We start from the raw sequence: 18,921 nt of genomic DNA on the forward strand, positions 1-18,921 counted from the left end.
ATACTTGCCAATGTGTTATAAATAGAACATAATTATATATGGATATAGGTGGACATTCTTTTTAAAAATCCACTCTTTATGTTTGGGAGGCTGAGGCAAGCGGATTGCAAGTTCAAAGCCAGCCTTAGCAAATTAGCAAGGTCCTAAGCAACTGAAAGAGACCCTGTCTATAAATAAAATACAAAAATAGGTGCTGGGGATGTGGCTCAGTTGTTAAGCACCCCTGGGTTCAACTCCTAGTACAAAAAAAAAAAAAAATCCATTCTTTATTTATTAACTTGTAATATTTACCTTTGGTGGCAAAATACTTAAAATCATTTCTACAGAATCTCAATACCTGTATTCTAATTAGAAGAAACATGCCTAAAATCTTTTTAAGGATGAATCAAGGAAAAATAAACATGAAATGAGAAAATAGTACTACATTAACAGAATATTTTATTTGGGAATTAAATTATGACTTTGATTACAAAGACATAAAACTTAATGTGGAAAGGTAAAAGGAGAATTTGGGTTCAGCAACTGTTCATATAATCATTGTCACTAAATAATTTTTGTAAAATATTTAAAAAGATGAGAGTAATGTTCAATCATTTAATTGAATAAATATTACAACAAAGGCATATTTAAGAATTTTGCAATCATATTTGCAGCTGGCTTTTTACAGCTCCATTTTATGTTTATGTATATGTATTTACTTTTGTTTTTTGTGGTACTGGGATGGAACCTATCACCTTGCACATGCTAGAAAAGTGCTCAACCACTGAATTACATTTTCAACCATTTTTAAAATTTTTTTGAGACAGGATCTCACTAAATTTCTCAGGCTGGCTTGGAAATTGCAGTCCTCCTGCCTAGCTTCCTGAATTCCTGGGACAGGCATGTGTGATCATGCTCACTTTTAGGCAGCTCCATTATACTATTAATAACTTAATATTCTGGAATGCGGTTATTATAAATTTGGGGAATCAAGGTATAATATATAGGCCACATGTGGTGACTCATCTTTGTAATCCCAGCTACCATCTCCATATAAAATTTAAAAAGGGGCTAGAGACATAGCATAGTGATAGAGCTCATTATGCATGAAACACTCGGTTCCATTTGTAGTACTGAAAAAAAAAAGATTTATAGAAGAGCCACATTCAATAAATACAAATTTATTATGTACAAACAAAATATTTTTCATCTAACCTTGACTAAAGATGAATAAGTATCTATAAATAATGAAGGCAAAGTAGTACCTCAATTCTTAAGGAAAAAAAAAACACTGCCCTAAACTGACAATTCAGCTTTTAAGTAGCTATATAACAAAGGAATGATAAATTTAATTTGGAGTACATTGTTTTTTAAAAAAGGAATGCTCTGTACCATAAAGCTCTTTTGCATGTGACTAGGTCCATTTATCATTTGGAAATGGTATATATTTATGTGAATAAATAAAATTTTGCTGGTCTTTAAGAAAATATTCTTTTATGGCACTGTAGTATGAGAGTGTTTGACTTTAATTCAAAATTTTCCATTTACCCTACTTTTATTCAACACAGTACAAGCCAGAGCAATCAGAAATGAGAAATCAATAGATATTCAAATTGAAAAGGAGAAAGTCAAATTGCCATTGTTTCCAGATGACATAATCTTAAATATAGTAAATGCTGAAGATTCCACACACAAAAAAGCATTAGAAAAACAATTTTTAAAATTCTTCAAAGTTGCAGAGTACAATATTAACATACAGATTCAGTAGTGTTTCTGTATTCATCAATAGCAAGTTACCTGAAAAAGAAATCAAGAAAGCAATCTGATTTAAAATTGCTACAAAATTTTGATATAAATAGTTAAGGATTGTTTCTATAGGCATTGTAGAGTTTTGGAAGAGTCATTATGCCTACTTAATAACTGATCACTCTAAAAAAGCACATGGTGATGAATTGGTAGATTCTCTGGTGACTTTGCTGTTTTATGAGATAAGTTTTCCAATAAATGTTAGAGTTAATCATGATTTTACCTGAAGCAAGAAAAAAAGTGGAAAAACGTCTTCCAAAATTAAAATCTTTGTATGTGAATATGTGAATATTGACAATACTACCTAACATCTATTAATAAGAAATCAAAACATTTCATAAATAAAAATGAATACATTTTAATATACAACAAAATATTTTCATGTACGCTTTTATTAGGTGAAAATTATCTATTCCATATAAGAAAATAGTTGTTTCTCAAATCATACCATCTTAAAACAAAAAAGTAATACACAACTCAGATAAACATTAATAACAGCAGTTTTTGACAACATTAGTCCTTAAAAGGGGCAATAAAATATTTGGTGTCTATATAATCAAACTAAGTGACTAAATCATAAAAAACTATATCTTATAAAAGAATTCTTTATGATTCATGTATTACATATATCACTTTGTTTTAAAGGTTATTTTAGCTTATCAAATTTGAACACATAGTTTTTAAAACAAAAAATCAATTCTTTGCTTTTATTTATTGGGATCATTATAATCTGAATTCTATTAAAATCAAATGGCAAAGGGAATTGTAATGGATACCTGAGGAAGACTATGAAAGCATTCATCCATAAGAACTAACAAAATTATTAGAAACAATTTAAAATACAGTCACTCCTTGGCATCCATGGGGGATTCATTGCAGGACCCCCAATGAATAGCAAATCTGTGAATGCTGGAGTCCCTAATATAAAAAGGTATACAGTATTTGCATATAACCTACACACTTACTTCTGTGTATTTTAAAGCATTTTTTGGTTATTTATAATACCTAATACAATGTAAATGGTATACCAATAATTGGTACATTGTATTATTCAGGGGATAATAATAAGAAAAAATTTATAAATTCACTACATATGCAACTTTTTCCCCTGAATATTTTCAACCAACAGATGGATAAATCTGCAGATGTAAAACCCATGGATACAGAGGAATATTCAGATAATTATAAATGAGCCATTATGAAAAAAATACTTCAACAGTTTTTGGCATTGAGAATAACTTTTACAATGAAGACAGAATATATTTTATTGTTCTTTGAAATCTAACTGCTACTCTCTGGTTGGAGGAAGGTGTTGGGAAATCACAACAAAGCATAGAGGTAAAGCATGAATTATCTATGTCTGCAGTGGGAAGAAGGTATTTAGAGTGGTGGTATCCCTTTTGGGAATGTGTTGATCATATTTTTACATATGTTCTCTTAATCTCAACTATTTAACAAAGTTTATATTTTTTTGTCATGGAGGCTTCAAAGATACAATGTAAGAAATGGAGAAATTTCCTCTGTACCAGCTATTTCTCCAAAAAATTTTAATAAAACATGATATATTATAAAAGATTAATATATATGTTATAATTTACCTTTATAATAATATATAGTGGTTAATTGGATATGAAGGAAAAAATCAACAGGTTACATTTGTATGACTATCGCTCTGAAGATGCTTGGTTGTATCAAAATATCATTATAGTGATTCATTCTTATAATTTCCTCAGAGAATCTAATTTTCTGTGGCCTGATTATTCTCTGGGAAATAACAACTTTTAAGTTATAAATAAATTTAACATTAATGATGCATTTTCTCAGAAATATGAAATTTTACTTCAAAAAATCTTTTTATTTGAAGGATTATTTTATTATAAATTCCAGTATTAATTTGTTTCTGAATATTTTTATACTCAGAAGATTCATATGCAAAATTTGTTAGCATTTCCCTATTTCTTCTTAGTAGAATTAAATATGTAACAAGTAACATTTATATGAAAGAATATATATTAGATTTTCATTGTATGTAGTTACAAATATTAAGTAGAATAATAGAATGCATTGTATTATTCTTTTGTTTTTAAAGTTAAAAAGATCACCTCTTAGCACACAACACACAGTGATCAATTTGTCACAATCTGACACTTACTGATCATAAGTATGTTAACCTGACAGATACCATAAAATAATAATATTTTCAATTGGAATATCAGTATGTACAAGAATTCAAAGTATTGTATTTTTCAGAGATTACTTTAAATATGAAAGAATTTTTGTTTCTTTTATATCTAAAGTAATAAGTAACTGGACCCAGTATGCATGCTTATAATCCCAAGGATTCTGAGACTGAGGCAAGAGGATTACAAATTTGAGGACTAAAGCAAGAGGACTGCAATTTGGACTCTGTCTCAAAAAAAAAAAAGAAAAGAAAAAGAATAGGGATTGGGTAGGGGCAGGTGTGTAGCTCAGTAGTAGAATACCACTGGGTTCTATTATCTATGATAAAAAACAATTTAAAACATTAAAAACAATCCAATAATAGTATTAACTTTTTGCTTTCGTAGTTAACAGCTGGTCTTTAACATAAAATTTTGAGACATGAATAATAAACAGTAACTAAAGATTGGCAAAGAATCCCCAAAATAATACTTGGGGCACTATATATTGAACACAACCGGGAAAGGAATGCTTTCCTAATAATCGAGAGGCAACCACTTACTTTTATAAAGTATTTCCCACAGTTTCTAATATCTGGAATGCAGCATAAGAAACACTCTAAAAGATGCAAAACACCAAGCAAGCTACAAGTAATCAGAGACCTTAAAATGGTGATACAGATTGTGCTGTGGAAAAGAAATCTTCCAAACACAATATGGTTCACAGTTAGCCTTAAGATATCTTATTAAAAACAAAACAAAACAACAACAACAACAAAAAAAAAACCAAGACTATTATTTACAGCAATTTTAAGTTCACAGGAAATTGTAAGAGTGATTATATTATACTTAAACATTTCATCACTATGGGAATGTTGTCCAGAGTCTGAATATTAATACAATAAAGCTGATTGAATCATGGTCAAAATTAGAAATGAAACACATACACCATGTTTTGTTTGTTTTTCTTTAGACATACTGAATGCACAGGAGGCAAGCAGGAATTTACTGTGTGCTAACTGATTTCTGTAACACAACCATTTATCTAATATGAAAAAAAAATTGCCATCAAATTAGAACTTCAATTTAAGCCAGACATGTAATAAATAATGCCACAGGAATGTTATTTACACAATTTCTGTTACATATTTACTCAGTGCAATATGGTAATAAGTGGCAATGATAATACTCTTTTAAAAAGGTAAAAATTATAACAGCAATAATGCATATTGATTTTTATAGTTTTTTTCATAATTCAAAAGTAAAGTCATTTATTGAAATGAGGTGCTTCTTGTAATTATTAAACCTTAATCAATGTAGCTGTTGATCTGATGTGTAAGTTGTTCTATCCTTACTGTATTTTTCAGACCACTTGCGAGTTAGTTCCAGATAAAGACTTGGTTTATGAGGCCGATAATCCAGGTAAACTGTATTACTGGTTCTTTTGGGTACAGCTTTTTCAATTTGAGTTCCTTCATGCCACTCATTAAAAGAGGTGATAGAAATTAAACTGGGGTGTGTCTGAAGAGCAGCACTAAGCGCAACTTCATAATACTTCCCATTGATTCGGTTCCGAGTGTTTTGAGAGTTCCAGGGACGAATGCTGGTATCTATGTATCCTGGGCCCACACTTGGAATAAATATTAAATTGTATTTATCACAAAAGTATTTTAGGTTAGCCCAATTCTGATGTGATGAACCATAAGTAAATCCATTTGTGGCAAAATATGTGTAAATTCCATCAAAGCCACTTTTAAGAATGTCATATTTATGTTTTTCTTCTACGAGAAGTGCAATAAATAATCCATCATAAGGAGAATTGCGAACACTCTGAGACCCTGACGTGGTTAACAGATTGGCCCATTTTTCAGGTTTAGTGATATAGGAATCATAGACATAAAACATAGGAAGAGCATTTCCAGTCTTTGTCTTATACCTATAAAAGGCTGGGTGATTTCCATACCTAGAACACAAACATATTTAAAAGAAAGTTAATATTCACGATTTTTTGTACAGTTTAAGTACACCATTGTTCTTCAGGGAGTTAGTCATAAAAATATAATTAAAATGCATTTTTATTTTTAAACATTAAAATACTGGACATATTATCAAACAAGATATTACATTACTAAACAATATATTAAGTACACTGAGGTTTATGAATGGTGACAAATACCATAAAAAGCCCATTATTTTCTACAGGGAATCATAAACTGATTATTTTATATCAGTAATAAGCATTCCTTTGTTGTTGACAAGTGTCTTTTGTAAGAGTATGGCATCTGTCAAAGATTACTATTAGTAAAATCCTTTAAAAAATGAAACTATTTTAATAAATTCTTTCCTGTTAATGATACTAGATAGAAATAAAAAATAGGTAAGTGTCTATTGGTATAAGTAACATTATCTAAACCTTTTTTAAAATATAAAACTATATTTATATGATTTTTAAAATATAAACTTAAAAATCAATGACAGAAATCATCTTATAAATGTAAAACAATAAAATCAGCAATCTTTATTCATGCAAAAGTAACTTGTAAAAAATGTCAAAAATGGTTGGGCATTGTGGGTCACACCTGTAAACCCAGTGGCTTGGGAGGCTGAGACAGGAGGATCACAAGTTCAAAGCCAGGTTTAACAAAAGCAAGGCACTAAGCAACTCAGTGAGACCCTATTTCTAAATAAAATACAAAATAGGGCTGGGGATGTGTCTCAGTGGTTGTCAAGCACCCCTGAGTTCATTCCCTGGCAACAACGAGAACAAAAAATCAGAAATGTTCCTCAAAAAGTTTGAGATGTTTATTGTGAATATAGTCTAAATTAATTTTATTAAAATTCAAAGTTCACACACCATTCAAATTTCAAGTATAATTTAAATGTGGCCTTCTTATAATAACTATCACAGGATAATACAACAGTAATTATATACATTGAAGAAACTCACTTGTCTATAATGTACTTGACATTTTTGTACATGTTTTCATCATCTCGATTGTTATATGGTTCTATGTGAAAAGTAACCTAAAAGAAGAAAATAAAATCAATTACAGAAAAAAATTATCTAAGGTAAAAATAAAAGTGAATTATATTTTATATATTTTTAAAAGTGACTGATTCAATAACCTTATCTTAAGGTCAATTTTTTGTACTTAGAAGATACCAGAGAATTCTTAGTAATAAGGGTTTCCTCTGCTAATCAATATGTGAAACTCTATATTTATTACTTCAGTTAACCTTCAGAGTTCCATAAAGTAGTTACTGTCTCCATTTTCTAAATGAGGGAATTTAAAGTTAATATAGGTTCAGTAATATTCACAATTTGTTTGACATAGAAAAAAACTGTTAATGTATCAAAAATGAAGGTAATCAGTAAAGTTTAAGTACACCATTGTTCTTCAGGGAGTTAGTCATAAAAATATAATTAAAATGAATTTTTATTTTTAAACATTAAAATACTGTACATATTATCAAACAAGATATTACATTACTAAACAATATATTAAGTACACTGAGGTTTATGAATGGTGACAAATGCCATAAAAAAGCCCATTATTTTCTACAGGGAATCATAAACTGATTTTTTTATATCAGTAATAAGAATTCCTTTGTTGTTGACAAGTGTCAAAGTGTAGGAATGTTATTTACACAATTTTTGTTACATATTTACTCCTCAGGGTCATCCAGTTTGTAGTACGCAATATAGGTAATCTGAATTCAGAACTGAATTTAGTGTGCAAATATTTTATGAAACACGTCAAACACTGTACAATACTTTATTAAAATATCTTATCATAAAAATGTATAACATAGAAATATATCTTTACATTGTACATGAAATATATAGGCACACATTCAATATTAAGATACATATTTTTAAATGTTTTTCCTAGTGGATTACAGTTATTCATGAAAGTGGGGCTCATGCTATATGGAATATAATTATCTCTACTTCAGTCCCAAGTACTTCCTCCTCCCTTTCCTACTCTCTTCCTGTTCCCATTCCTCTACTCTTTGGTCTGCCTTCTATTTCTTTATAGGTTTTTTTTTTTTTTTTTTAATTCGTGTTTGATAGATATACACAAAGGTGAAATTCACTATATTTGCATGTGTGTGTATGTATATGTATGTGTTTGTGTGTGTGTTTGTGTGTGTGTGTGTATATATATATATAATATTTTCACTAAACTCACTCCACTGTTCCTCCCTTTTCCCACTGCCCATCCCTTCTCTACTCTGTTGATCTGTATTTTTCCTTAGTTTGTCTACTTCTGAATATTAGATAAAACATTTGACCCTTAATTTTCTGATTCTGGCTTATTTCACTTAGCATGATAGTCTCCAGTTCCATCCATTTACCAGCAAATGCCACTATTGTGGGCTGGTTCCACAACTTGGCTATTGTGAATTGTGCTGCTATAAATACTGATATGCCTGTATCAATATAATTTAGGCTGATTTCATTCTTCAGGATAATACCAAGGCATGGGATAAGTGGGTCATATGGAAGTTCCACTCCTACTATTCTCTTTTGAGGAAACTTCATGCTGCTTCTCACAGTGGTTGTAGTAATTTGCAGTTCCACTAACAATGTATAACTTTTTTCTCACATTCATGCCAGCATTCATTATTATATTCTTAATGACTTCCATTCTAACTGGAGTGAGAAAACATCCCAATGTAGTTCTGATTTGCATTTCCCTATTAGGAATATTGAACATTTTATCATTGATTTGTTGATCATTTATATTGCTTCTTTTGAGAAGTTACTGTTTAGTTCTTTTGTCCATTTATTTATTGGGTTATTTTATTTTTTGGAGTTAAGTTTTTTGAGTCCTTCGTATATTCTGGGTATTATTCCTCTGACAGAGGAGAAACTGGGAAAGATATTCTCCCATTCTGTAGTCTCTCTTTTCATGCTCATTTCCCTTGCCATGAAGCAGCTTTTTAATTTGATGATGTCTCATTTACTAATTTTACTTCTAGAACTTTACTTCAGGGGTCTTGTTAAGGAAGTTAGTGCCAATATATTAAGTGTTGACCCTATGTTTTTTTCGAGCAATTGCAAAGTACCTGGTCTAATTTCTAGATCTTTGAACTATTTTGAGTTGATTTTTATGCTGGGTGAGATAGGGATATAGTTTCATTCTTATATGTATGAACATCCAATTTTCCAGCCATTTTTTAAAAAATGTTATTTCCCAAACATATATCTTTGGCACCTCTGTTAAGTATCTCATGACTGTATCCTTGTAGACTTGACTGTCTTCTCTTGTAGTCCACTGATATTCCTATCAGTTTTTATGCTGATACCATGCTATTTTTGTTACTATAGCTCTATAGTATAATTTGTGATTAGGTACTGTGATGTTTCCACCATTACTCTTCTTGCTCAGGATTACTTTGGCTATTCTAATTCTTATTCTTCCAAATTAATTTTTGGAATGCTTTTATCTAGTTCTGTGAAGAATGTTATTGTATTTTGATGGGCATTGTATCGAATCTGTGTATTGCTTTTGATAGTATAGCCATTTTGACAATATTAATTCTGTCAAGAACATGTAAGGTCATTCTATCTTCTAAGGTCTTCTTTAATTTCTTTCTTCGGTGTTCTACAGTTGTCATTGTAGAGTCTTTTACCTCTTTGGTTACATTTATTCCCAAGGATTTCTTTCTTTAGGTTATTGTGATTGGGGTAATTTTCCTGATTTCTCTCTCAGATTAATTATTGGAGATTTAAGCATTAGAATATATCAAATTGGCAGGAAATAAAACTCATGTCTCTATAATAATATTGAATGTAAATGATCTAAACTCTCTAGTCAAAAAATACATATGGGAAGAAAGCATTAAAAAATAAGACACAAACATATGTTGTTTATAAGAGACTTAATTTTCAGGCAAAGACATAAACAGGTTAAAGATGAAAAGATGAAAAAGGATACACCATGGAAATGGAGACCAAGCACAAGAAGTGGTAGCTACTCTTAGACAATGTAGATATCAAGTTAAAATTAGTTAGAAGAGACAAAGAAGGTCAATGCATACCAAATAAGAGAATCATTCAATAATGAGATATAATAATTGTAAATAATTATGGCTCAAGTATTTATGCACCTATGTACACAAAACAAACCCTTTTCAATATAAAGAAATAAAGAGACCACTATACAATAATACTGGGTGATTTCAACACACCCCCTCACAAGACATAAATTAAGATACCTCAGACTAAAAAATACTGTTAATCAAATGGACCTCACAAACATCCATAGAATATTTCATCTGTAACAACTGAATTACTTTTTTCTCCATGGCACATGGAATTTTCTCTAAACTAGATCATATTTTGGACAGAAAACAGATCTTAACAAACAAACAACAAAAACACAGATATTAATCCTTGCATTCTATCAGATCATAATGAATGGAATTAGAAATCAATAAGAAGATAAAGAAGTAGAAATCATTTTAACACTTGTAGATTAAATAAAATGCTTTTGAAGGAGGAATGGGTTTTAGAAGAAATCTAAGGAGAAATGAAAAGATTCTTGGCAACGAATTAGATCAAAAAGAGAACATAACAAACTATCTCGGGCAGTACAAAGGCAATTCTAAGAGGAAAGTTTATAGCATTCAATTCCTACATTGAAAAAAAAAAAAAAAAAAAAAAAAAAAAAAAAACCCAGAAAGCTCCAAAATAAATAATCTAATGTTACACTTCAAATCCCTAGGAAAAGAAGAACAAACTAATTTCAAACTCAGTAGAATACAGGAAATAATTAAATAATTAAGATCAGAGATGAAATTGAGAGTAAAAAATAAATATAATAGATCAATGAAATAGAGAATCATTTGAAATGATAAGCAAGATTGATATCTTTCTTTAAATGTCCAATTAACCTGTACTATTATAACAAATTACTGACAAAGTAATATCTAATAGTGATATAGAACAATAACTTTCATAGTGCTTATGCTATTTATATCTTAAGTCTCTATAATAATAGTAGAAAGCAGTAATTAAAATGCTTTTGGCTGGGGATGTGGCTCAAGCAGTAATGCGCTCGCCTGGCAGGCGCGGGGTGCTAGGTTCGATCCTCAGTACCACATAAAATAAAGATGTTGTGTCCACCGAAAACTGAAAAATAAATATTAAAAATCTCTCTCTCTCTCTTTAAAAAAAATGCTTTTAAATGTGCTGTGAAGAGATTTAAATTTTCTACCCAAAAACGATTATACATTAATCTAGAAAATCTGATTATGACTAATAAAACTATCCTGTAGGCCACTTCAAATTGTAAGGTAAACAATACAGATGATGACTTCCCATAAACTACAATCAATTTAATATTAATTGATTAATAAAAGAAAAAAATATAACAATTTTCACTTTTATTCCTAATTTTACTTATTTATCAACAGGAATTAAAAACTTTATCATTTCTCACTAAAAAAAAACTGGTTCACTGATATATTATTCTTCATGGTGTAGGATAGGGAGGATATTGTGAGTAGAAACAATCCTACTCTGATTTTTATATTCTTTTCAAAATCAGCTTACTGAATTACAATTACAAGTGCTAAAGCCCCTGTTCTAGCAAATATTTAGGGAAGATCCAGCTCTTTTGGAGACTGGATCTAATAACAGAAGGGAGCACAATCCCTTTATTTAAAAGGGGAGGAAGCCCAATGGGATTAAGAGTGAAGAACTTCCTGAGGAAAACAGGAAAAACATGGCAAAGACAACTTGGTTGGGGCTTAGCAGGTTGAGCTCACCTCTACTGCCAGACAGCTGCATTTGAACCTAAGGCTGTCTGAGCTAATGGACATGGTGTCCGCATAATCTTAGCAGTCTCAAATTGAGGGACTTTCACACAAGAGTTGTCAGAAAAGCAACCCACCTGCCTTGAGATGGCTCAAACGAACTCATAATTCATTCACAGCCCCCAACACATTTTAAAAACCACCTGAAAGTATAAAAACAGTTTCTTGAGCTCTCATTTCTTAGGACTATTTCAGGGACTGATCAGAAGAGTGGCCCTTGAATTTGTTTTGTAGAAGTGACATCAATAATTTATCCAGTCTCAGAGATGGTATCAGAACCTGCAGATTTCAGATAGCAATGAAAACTCACTAAATGGCACTGAGAGACACAGCAGGTGACAACTTTCCTAGTCAGCTTATTTGAGAGATGCTATCCTAAGTTTCAGGACTTTAAGAGGAAGCAGCTTTATGAAAAAGTATACAATAAAATGTGTGCCTATTTAGCTATTTCTGTCTCCCTAGAGTTCCACTTCTGTTCCCTAATAACTACTGAATTTTTAAATTGCAAAAAGAAAATTAAAACAAAACTAATTTTTCATATATTTATTTTGAAAAAAAAATTGACTGTGATTCAAATAATCTTTTACACAATTCAATGATAAGTTTTGGACAAACCAGTCTATGCTCAATTAGGGTACATGAACTCTAAGAAGTTAGAGACCAGGTTAAAAAAACCTCAACAAATTTAGTAATGTGAAAACTCAAAGTGAAGTGTCCCTTGTTAAAAGCCACTCCACTGCACATTTTCATTAATATTTGCAAACACACTGAACTGAACAAGAATAAACTTGAAGAAATATGAGCAACCTGAAGAAAAGTAAGAAGTATCAGACATGAAATATTACTGCCCAAATACAAAGAACAGAGTAGATGATATAAAAAAAAGAAAGAAAGAAAAAGGAGGAAAAATGGTATCATGAGCACAAGAACAAGAATAAGCATTAGTTTTATATTGATTTTAAGTGCTTCTTAAATTACATTATTAGGTTACCACATGACATGACTTGTGCCTTTTTTGTATTGTTTCATTGAATTCTTTCTCCATACTGAGGCAAATGTCATACTCTTTAATTCCTGCCATTTTATAATACATTTTGTTATCTGGAAGACAATTTTCCTTCATTTACCATTCTTTAAAAGTCTTACTTGAATCAAAGATATTTATAAACTTTTATAATTTCTCATCAAATTCATGTTTATTCATTTATGCAGATTCTATATTTCCCTCAATAAAGTACTGAAGATTTTTTTGTATATCTACTGATTTTATCTTCAATGTAATTTTTTCAATTTTCTTCCATAATTTAGGAATCCTATTGAATTGTACACTTTTTGGCACCAGCCACCTTACTGAAATCATTATTATTTAAAATAATTTTTTTAAGATTTGTTCTTTTTAGATACACATGATAGTAGAGTATATTTTGACTTATTATACATACATGGAGTAAAACTTATTCTAATTAGGATCCCATTCTTGTGATTATATATGATGTGGAGTTTCACTGGTAGTGTATTAATATACAAACAGAAAAATTATGTTTGATTCTGTCTTTCCTAGTCCCATCCTCCTCCCTTCCCTCCATTCCCCTTTTTCTAATCCAATGAACTTCTATTCTACCCTCTTCCCTGTTATTGTGTGTTAGCATCTGTATTTCAGAGAGAATATTCAGGCTTTGTCTTTTGGGGATTGGCTTATTTCATGAAGCCTGATAGTTTCTGGTTCCATTCAATTACCAGAAAATGCCATAATTTCATTCTTCTTTGTGGCTGAATAATATAATATTCCTGTGTGTGTGTGTATAAAATATATATATATATATATATGGGGTTACATGAAATTCATATAATATATTAATATATATATATATATATATATATATATATATATATATATCCTTATCTTTACCCATTCATCTGTTGAAGGACACCTAGGTCAGTTAAAGTATTTCTAATAGTGTCTAGGTAATTTTCATGATGCTACTCTTTTCCCATAGGTAAAATTATTGATATCAGTTATTAAAGATATCCTTTGCCAAGTTAAAGAATTTTGCTTACTGAGAATTTTATAGACCATTATTATCAAGGAGTTATTGCCTTGAATTTACAGTATCCATTAAGATGATCCTGTTTTATCTTCTTTAAATAGTCAATGAAATTTTATTTAATAACACTTATAGATTGCTTATTTTGTGTCAGATACTAACCTCAGAGATTTTACATGTATTACCTTATGAATTCTTCTTACCACTCAGTAAGGTAGGTTCTATAACTATTTCTATTTAGGAGATGAAGGAACTAAGACACAAGAGTTGTATATAAATCTAAAGCCAGGTTTGAATACAGATTTGAAATTGGATTTCATATTCTTGGAACCATTCTTAGATCACGCTAATATATTAAACATTTTCACCGAAATTTTCTTTAGGAATTTTTATTAGATCAATCTAGAAGTCTCTTTTTTGTACTATTTTTGTTGAGTTCTGAAAAAGGATTGTGTAAACTTTATACAAGAAATTAGAAATTTTTCTGAGATTGCATCCCAAAGGTAGCCCTCATTGACCCTCATCTCCTGGTATTTACAACCTTCATAATCCTTCCCATATTATGACAGAACTGGTTTATAAATATACAAACAAATAGTAAAGGGCAAAAGTGATAATACATCATTTCCAAACTTAGATCAATGACAACAACAACAAAGAGTGTAACTTCTATATTGTACCCTCTTTCTGTCAAATCATTCAACGTATTCTGGAGAATCCAGATGCCATGTCTTAAAGTGACTCTAGTAGTCTTGTGAAGAGGTGTACGAAGAGGAAAACTTAAAACCCCTCATACTTCGCTGGAAGGAACTGACTGCTGTCAACTACTATAAGAGAAAGTTTATAAGTGGATGCTCCAGTCTCCACTGATAATAACACCAACCAACAACTGGCCTGTAACCTCCTTGAGAGATCCTGAACTGAACAACCTAGTTAACACACTTTCCGATTCTTCATCCTTAGAAAATGTGAGAGATAATAAATGTGTATTGTTTTAAGCTACCAAGTTCTGGGGCAATTTTTTATGCATAAATAGTACACTTTACAATATCAATATTTCAATATCAAAAGAATCAATAACCAATAAGAAAATCTAGTGCTTTGGGGAAGGCATTTATTTAACTAACTTTTACATTATTTACTAGGAAAATTAATTTAGAATTTTTTAAACCTCTTTCTTGGACAAAATTTAAAAATCCAGAAAAGAAAAAAAAAGAAGACAAAACCTTGGGCATTTTCCAAAAACATCAATTTCTTCTGAATTTCAAAAATCCCAATATATAATTTAAAACTTTCTTTTATACCTATAAGTATATTACCTTCTAATTTTTGATATTATGTTTTCTCCATTTTTAAAAATTCATTTTTCAACTTACAAGTGGTTCACCTATTCCCTCTCTCCCCAACATGGAAACAATTAATAATGAATCTATGTAGGATACTGATTTTAAAGATTTGGATCTTATTTAATTAGTATTATTATTTTAAGAAGGTCTCCTTATGTTGCCCAGGCTGGCCTTGAACTACCAATCCTCGTATTTTATCCTGATGAATAGCTAAAATTATAGGAGTGTGCCATAATTCAGTTTTAATTAATTTTTCATATCATCATTATTGTTCTATCTTCTATTTAATTTTATTATCCATGTCCCATTGATATTGATTATGAAATAATCTTTATTATCTTTTTTATAACATCTTCAATGAAAGTTTGATTTTTTTGTTTACAGCAGGTACTACTTAAATTTTATACAATTTTGTATTTTTAAAATAGTTTTACTTTAATCAACTTTAGGTTATTCTGAAAGTGGTTAGAAAATATAGATTCTAGGACTATAATTTTGTGAATATTATAATTAATGTTGCTACCTATACACAAATTAATTATACTTGAATTTTAAAATAATGCTTACTTTCTTGTTATTCAGTAAAAAATTTCCTCTTGTAATTTCTATTTAAATCTCTTTAATCATCACTCATTTTTGTTTCCAAAACTAATTAATTTCTTTTTTTTTTTTTTTTTAATTTTTTATTGTTGGCTGTTCAAAACATTACATAGTTCTTGATATATCATATTTCACAATTTGATTCAAGTGGGTTATGAGCTCCCATTTTTACCCCATATACAGATTGCAGAATCACATCAGTTACACATCCATTGATTTACATATTGCCATACTAGTGTCTGTTGTATTCTGCTGTCTTTCCTATCCTCTACTATCCCCCCTCCCCTCCCCTCCCCTCCCCTCTTCTCTCTCTGCCCCCTCTACTAACATTCGTTTGTCCCCCTTGTATTATTTTTCCCCTTCCCCTCACTTCCTCTTGTATGTACTTTTGTATAACTCTGAGGGTCTCCTTCCATTTCCATGCTTTTTCACTTCTCTCTCCCTTCCCCTCCCACCTCTCATCCCTGTTTAATGTTAATCTTCTTCTCATGCTCTTCGACCCTACTCTGTTCTTAGTTACTCTCCTTATATCAAAGAAGACATTTGGCATTTGTTTTTTAGGGATTGGCTAGCTTCACTTAGCATAATCTGCTCTAATGCCATCCATTTCCCTGTAAATTCTATGATTTTGTCATTTTTTAATGCAGAGTAATACTCCATTGTGTATAAATGCCACATTTTTTTTATCCATTCATCCATTGAAGGGCATCTAGGTTGGTTCCACAGTCTAGCTATTGTGAATTGTGCTGCTATGAACATCGATGTAGCAGTGTCCCTGTAGCATGCTCTTTTTAGGTCTTTAGGGAATAGACCGAGAAGGGGAATAGCTGGGTCAAATGGTGGCTCCATTCCCAGCTTTCCAAGAAATCTCCATACTGCTTTCCAAATTGGCTGCACCAATTTGCAGTCCCACCAGCAATGTACAAGTGTACCCTTTTCCCCACATCCTCGCCAGCACTTGTTGTTGTTTGACTTCATAATGGCTGCCAATCTAACTGGAGTGAGATGGTATCTTAGGGTGGTTTTGATTTGCATTTCTCTGACTGCTAGAGACGGTGAGCATTTTTTCATGTACTTGTTGATTGATTGTATGTCCTCCTCTGAGAAGTGCCTGTTCAGGTCCTTGGCCCATTTGTTGATTGGGTTGTTTGTTCTCTTATTGTCTAATTTTTTGAGCTCTTTGTATACTCTGGATATTAGGGCTCTATCTGAAGTGTGAGGAGTAAAGATTTGTTCCCAGGATGTAGGCTCTCTATTTACCTCTCTTATTGTATCTTTTGCTGAGAAAAAACTTTTTAGTTTGAGTAAGTCCCATTTGTTGATTCTAGTTATTAACTTTTGTGCTATGGGTGTCCTATTGAGGAATTTGGAGCCTGACCCCACCGACTGTAGATGGTAGCCAACTTTTTCTTCTATCAGACGGCGCGTCTCTGCTTTGATATCAGGCTCCTTGATCCATTTTGAATTAACTTTTGTGCATGGCGAGAGAAAGGGATTCAGTTTCATTTTGTTGCATATGGATTTCCAGTTTTCCCAGCACCATTTGTTGAAGATGCTATCCTTCCTCCATTGCATGCTTTTAGACCCTTTATCAAATATAAGATAGTTGTAGTTTTGTGGATTGGTTTCTGTGTCCTCTATTCTGTACCATTGGTCCACCCGCCTGTTTTGGTACCAGTACCATGCTGTTTTTGTTACTATTGCTCTGTAATATAGTTTGAAGTCTGGTATCGCTATACCGCCTGATTCACACTTCCTGCTTAGCATTGTTTTTGCTATTCTGGGTCTTTTATTTTTCCATATGAATTTCATGATTGCTTTCTCTATTTCTACAAGAAATGCCGTTGGGATTTTGATTGGCATTGCATTAAACCTATAGAGAACTTTTGGTAATATCACCATTTTGATGATGTTAGTTCTGCCTATCCATGAACAGGGTATATTTTTCCATCTTCTAAGATCTTCTTCTATTTCTCTCTTTAGGGTTCTGTAGTTTTCATTGTATAAGTCTTTCACCTCTTTTGTTAGGTTGATTCCCAAGTATTTTATTTTTTTTGAAGATATTGTGAATGGAGTGGTTGTCCTCATTTCCATTTCAGAGGATTTGTCGCTGATATACAGGAATGCCTTTGATTTATGCGTGTTGATTTTATATCCTGCCACTTTGCTGAATTCATTTATTAGCTCTAACAGTTTCTTTGTAGACCCTTTTGGGTCTGCTAGGTATAGAATCATGTCATCTGCAAATAGTGATAATTTAAGTTCTTCTTTTCCTATTTTGATGCCTTTAATTTCTTTCGTCTGTCTAATTGCTCTGGCCAGTGTTTCGAGAACTATGTTGAACAGAAGTGGTGAGAGAGGGCATCCCTGTCTTGTTCCAGATTTTAGAGGGAATGCCTTCAATTTTTCTCCATTCAGAATGATGCTAGCCTGAGGCTTAGCATAGATTGCTTTTACAATATTGAGGTATGTTCCTGTTATCCCTAGTTTTTCTAGAGTTTTGAACATAAAGGGATGCTGTACTTTGTCGAATGCTTTTTCCGCATCTATCGAGATGATCATATGGTTCTTATTTTTAAGTCTATTGATGTGGTGAATAACATTTATTGATTTCCTTATATTGAACCAGCCTTGCATCCCAGGGATGAATCCTACTTGATCATGGTGCACAATTTTTTTGATGTGCCTTTGTATCCGAGTGGCCAGAATTTTATTGAGGATTTTTGCATCTAGGTTCATTAGAGATATTGGTCTGTAGTTTTCTTTCTTTGAAGTGTCTTTGTCTGGTTTAGGTATCAGGGTGATGTTGGCCTCGTAGAATGAATTTGGAAGTTCTCCCTCTTTTTCTATTTCCCGAAGTAGCTTGAAAAGTATTGGTATTAGTTCCTCTTTAAAGGTTTTGTAAAACTCTGCTGTATACCCATCCGGTCCTGGGCTTTTCTTAGTTGGTAGTCTTTTGATGGTTTCTTCTATTTCCTCAATTGATATTGGTCTGTTTAGGTTGTCTATATCCTCCTGACTCAATCTGGGCAGATCATATGACTTAAGAAATTTATCTATGCCTTCACTATCTTCTAATTTATTGCAGTATAAGGATTCAAAATAATTTTTGATTATCTTCTGTATTTCTGAAGTGTCTGTTGTGATATTGCCTCTTTC

At 31.4% G+C, this 18,921-nt stretch overlaps 1 protein-coding gene across 7 annotated transcripts in view; it reads right to left on the reverse strand.

The window, feature by feature from the left end:
- Positions 1-2,161: 2,161 nt before the first annotated feature.
- The window catches only part of Manea (mannosidase endo-alpha), a 38,812-nt gene continuing 22,052 nt past the window's right edge, over positions 2,162-18,921 (reverse strand). For all 7 annotated transcript variants that reach the window (XM_027928258.2, XM_071613204.1, XM_071613200.1 and 4 more), the window contains 2 exons: positions 6,892-6,968; positions 2,162-5,907 (listed from right to left, as the gene is read on the reverse strand). In XM_027928258.2, the coding sequence (XP_027784059.1) occupies positions 5,256-5,907; positions 6,892-6,968 (729 nt within the window). In that variant the 3' untranslated portion in view covers positions 2,162-5,255. The remainder of the gene's footprint in view (positions 5,908-6,891; positions 6,969-18,921) is intronic.

This window comes from Marmota flaviventris, chromosome 6 (assembly GCF_047511675.1).
Source record: "Marmota flaviventris isolate mMarFla1 chromosome 6, mMarFla1.hap1, whole genome shotgun sequence".
In the NCBI taxonomy this organism is placed as follows: domain Eukaryota; kingdom Metazoa; phylum Chordata; class Mammalia; order Rodentia; family Sciuridae; genus Marmota; species Marmota flaviventris.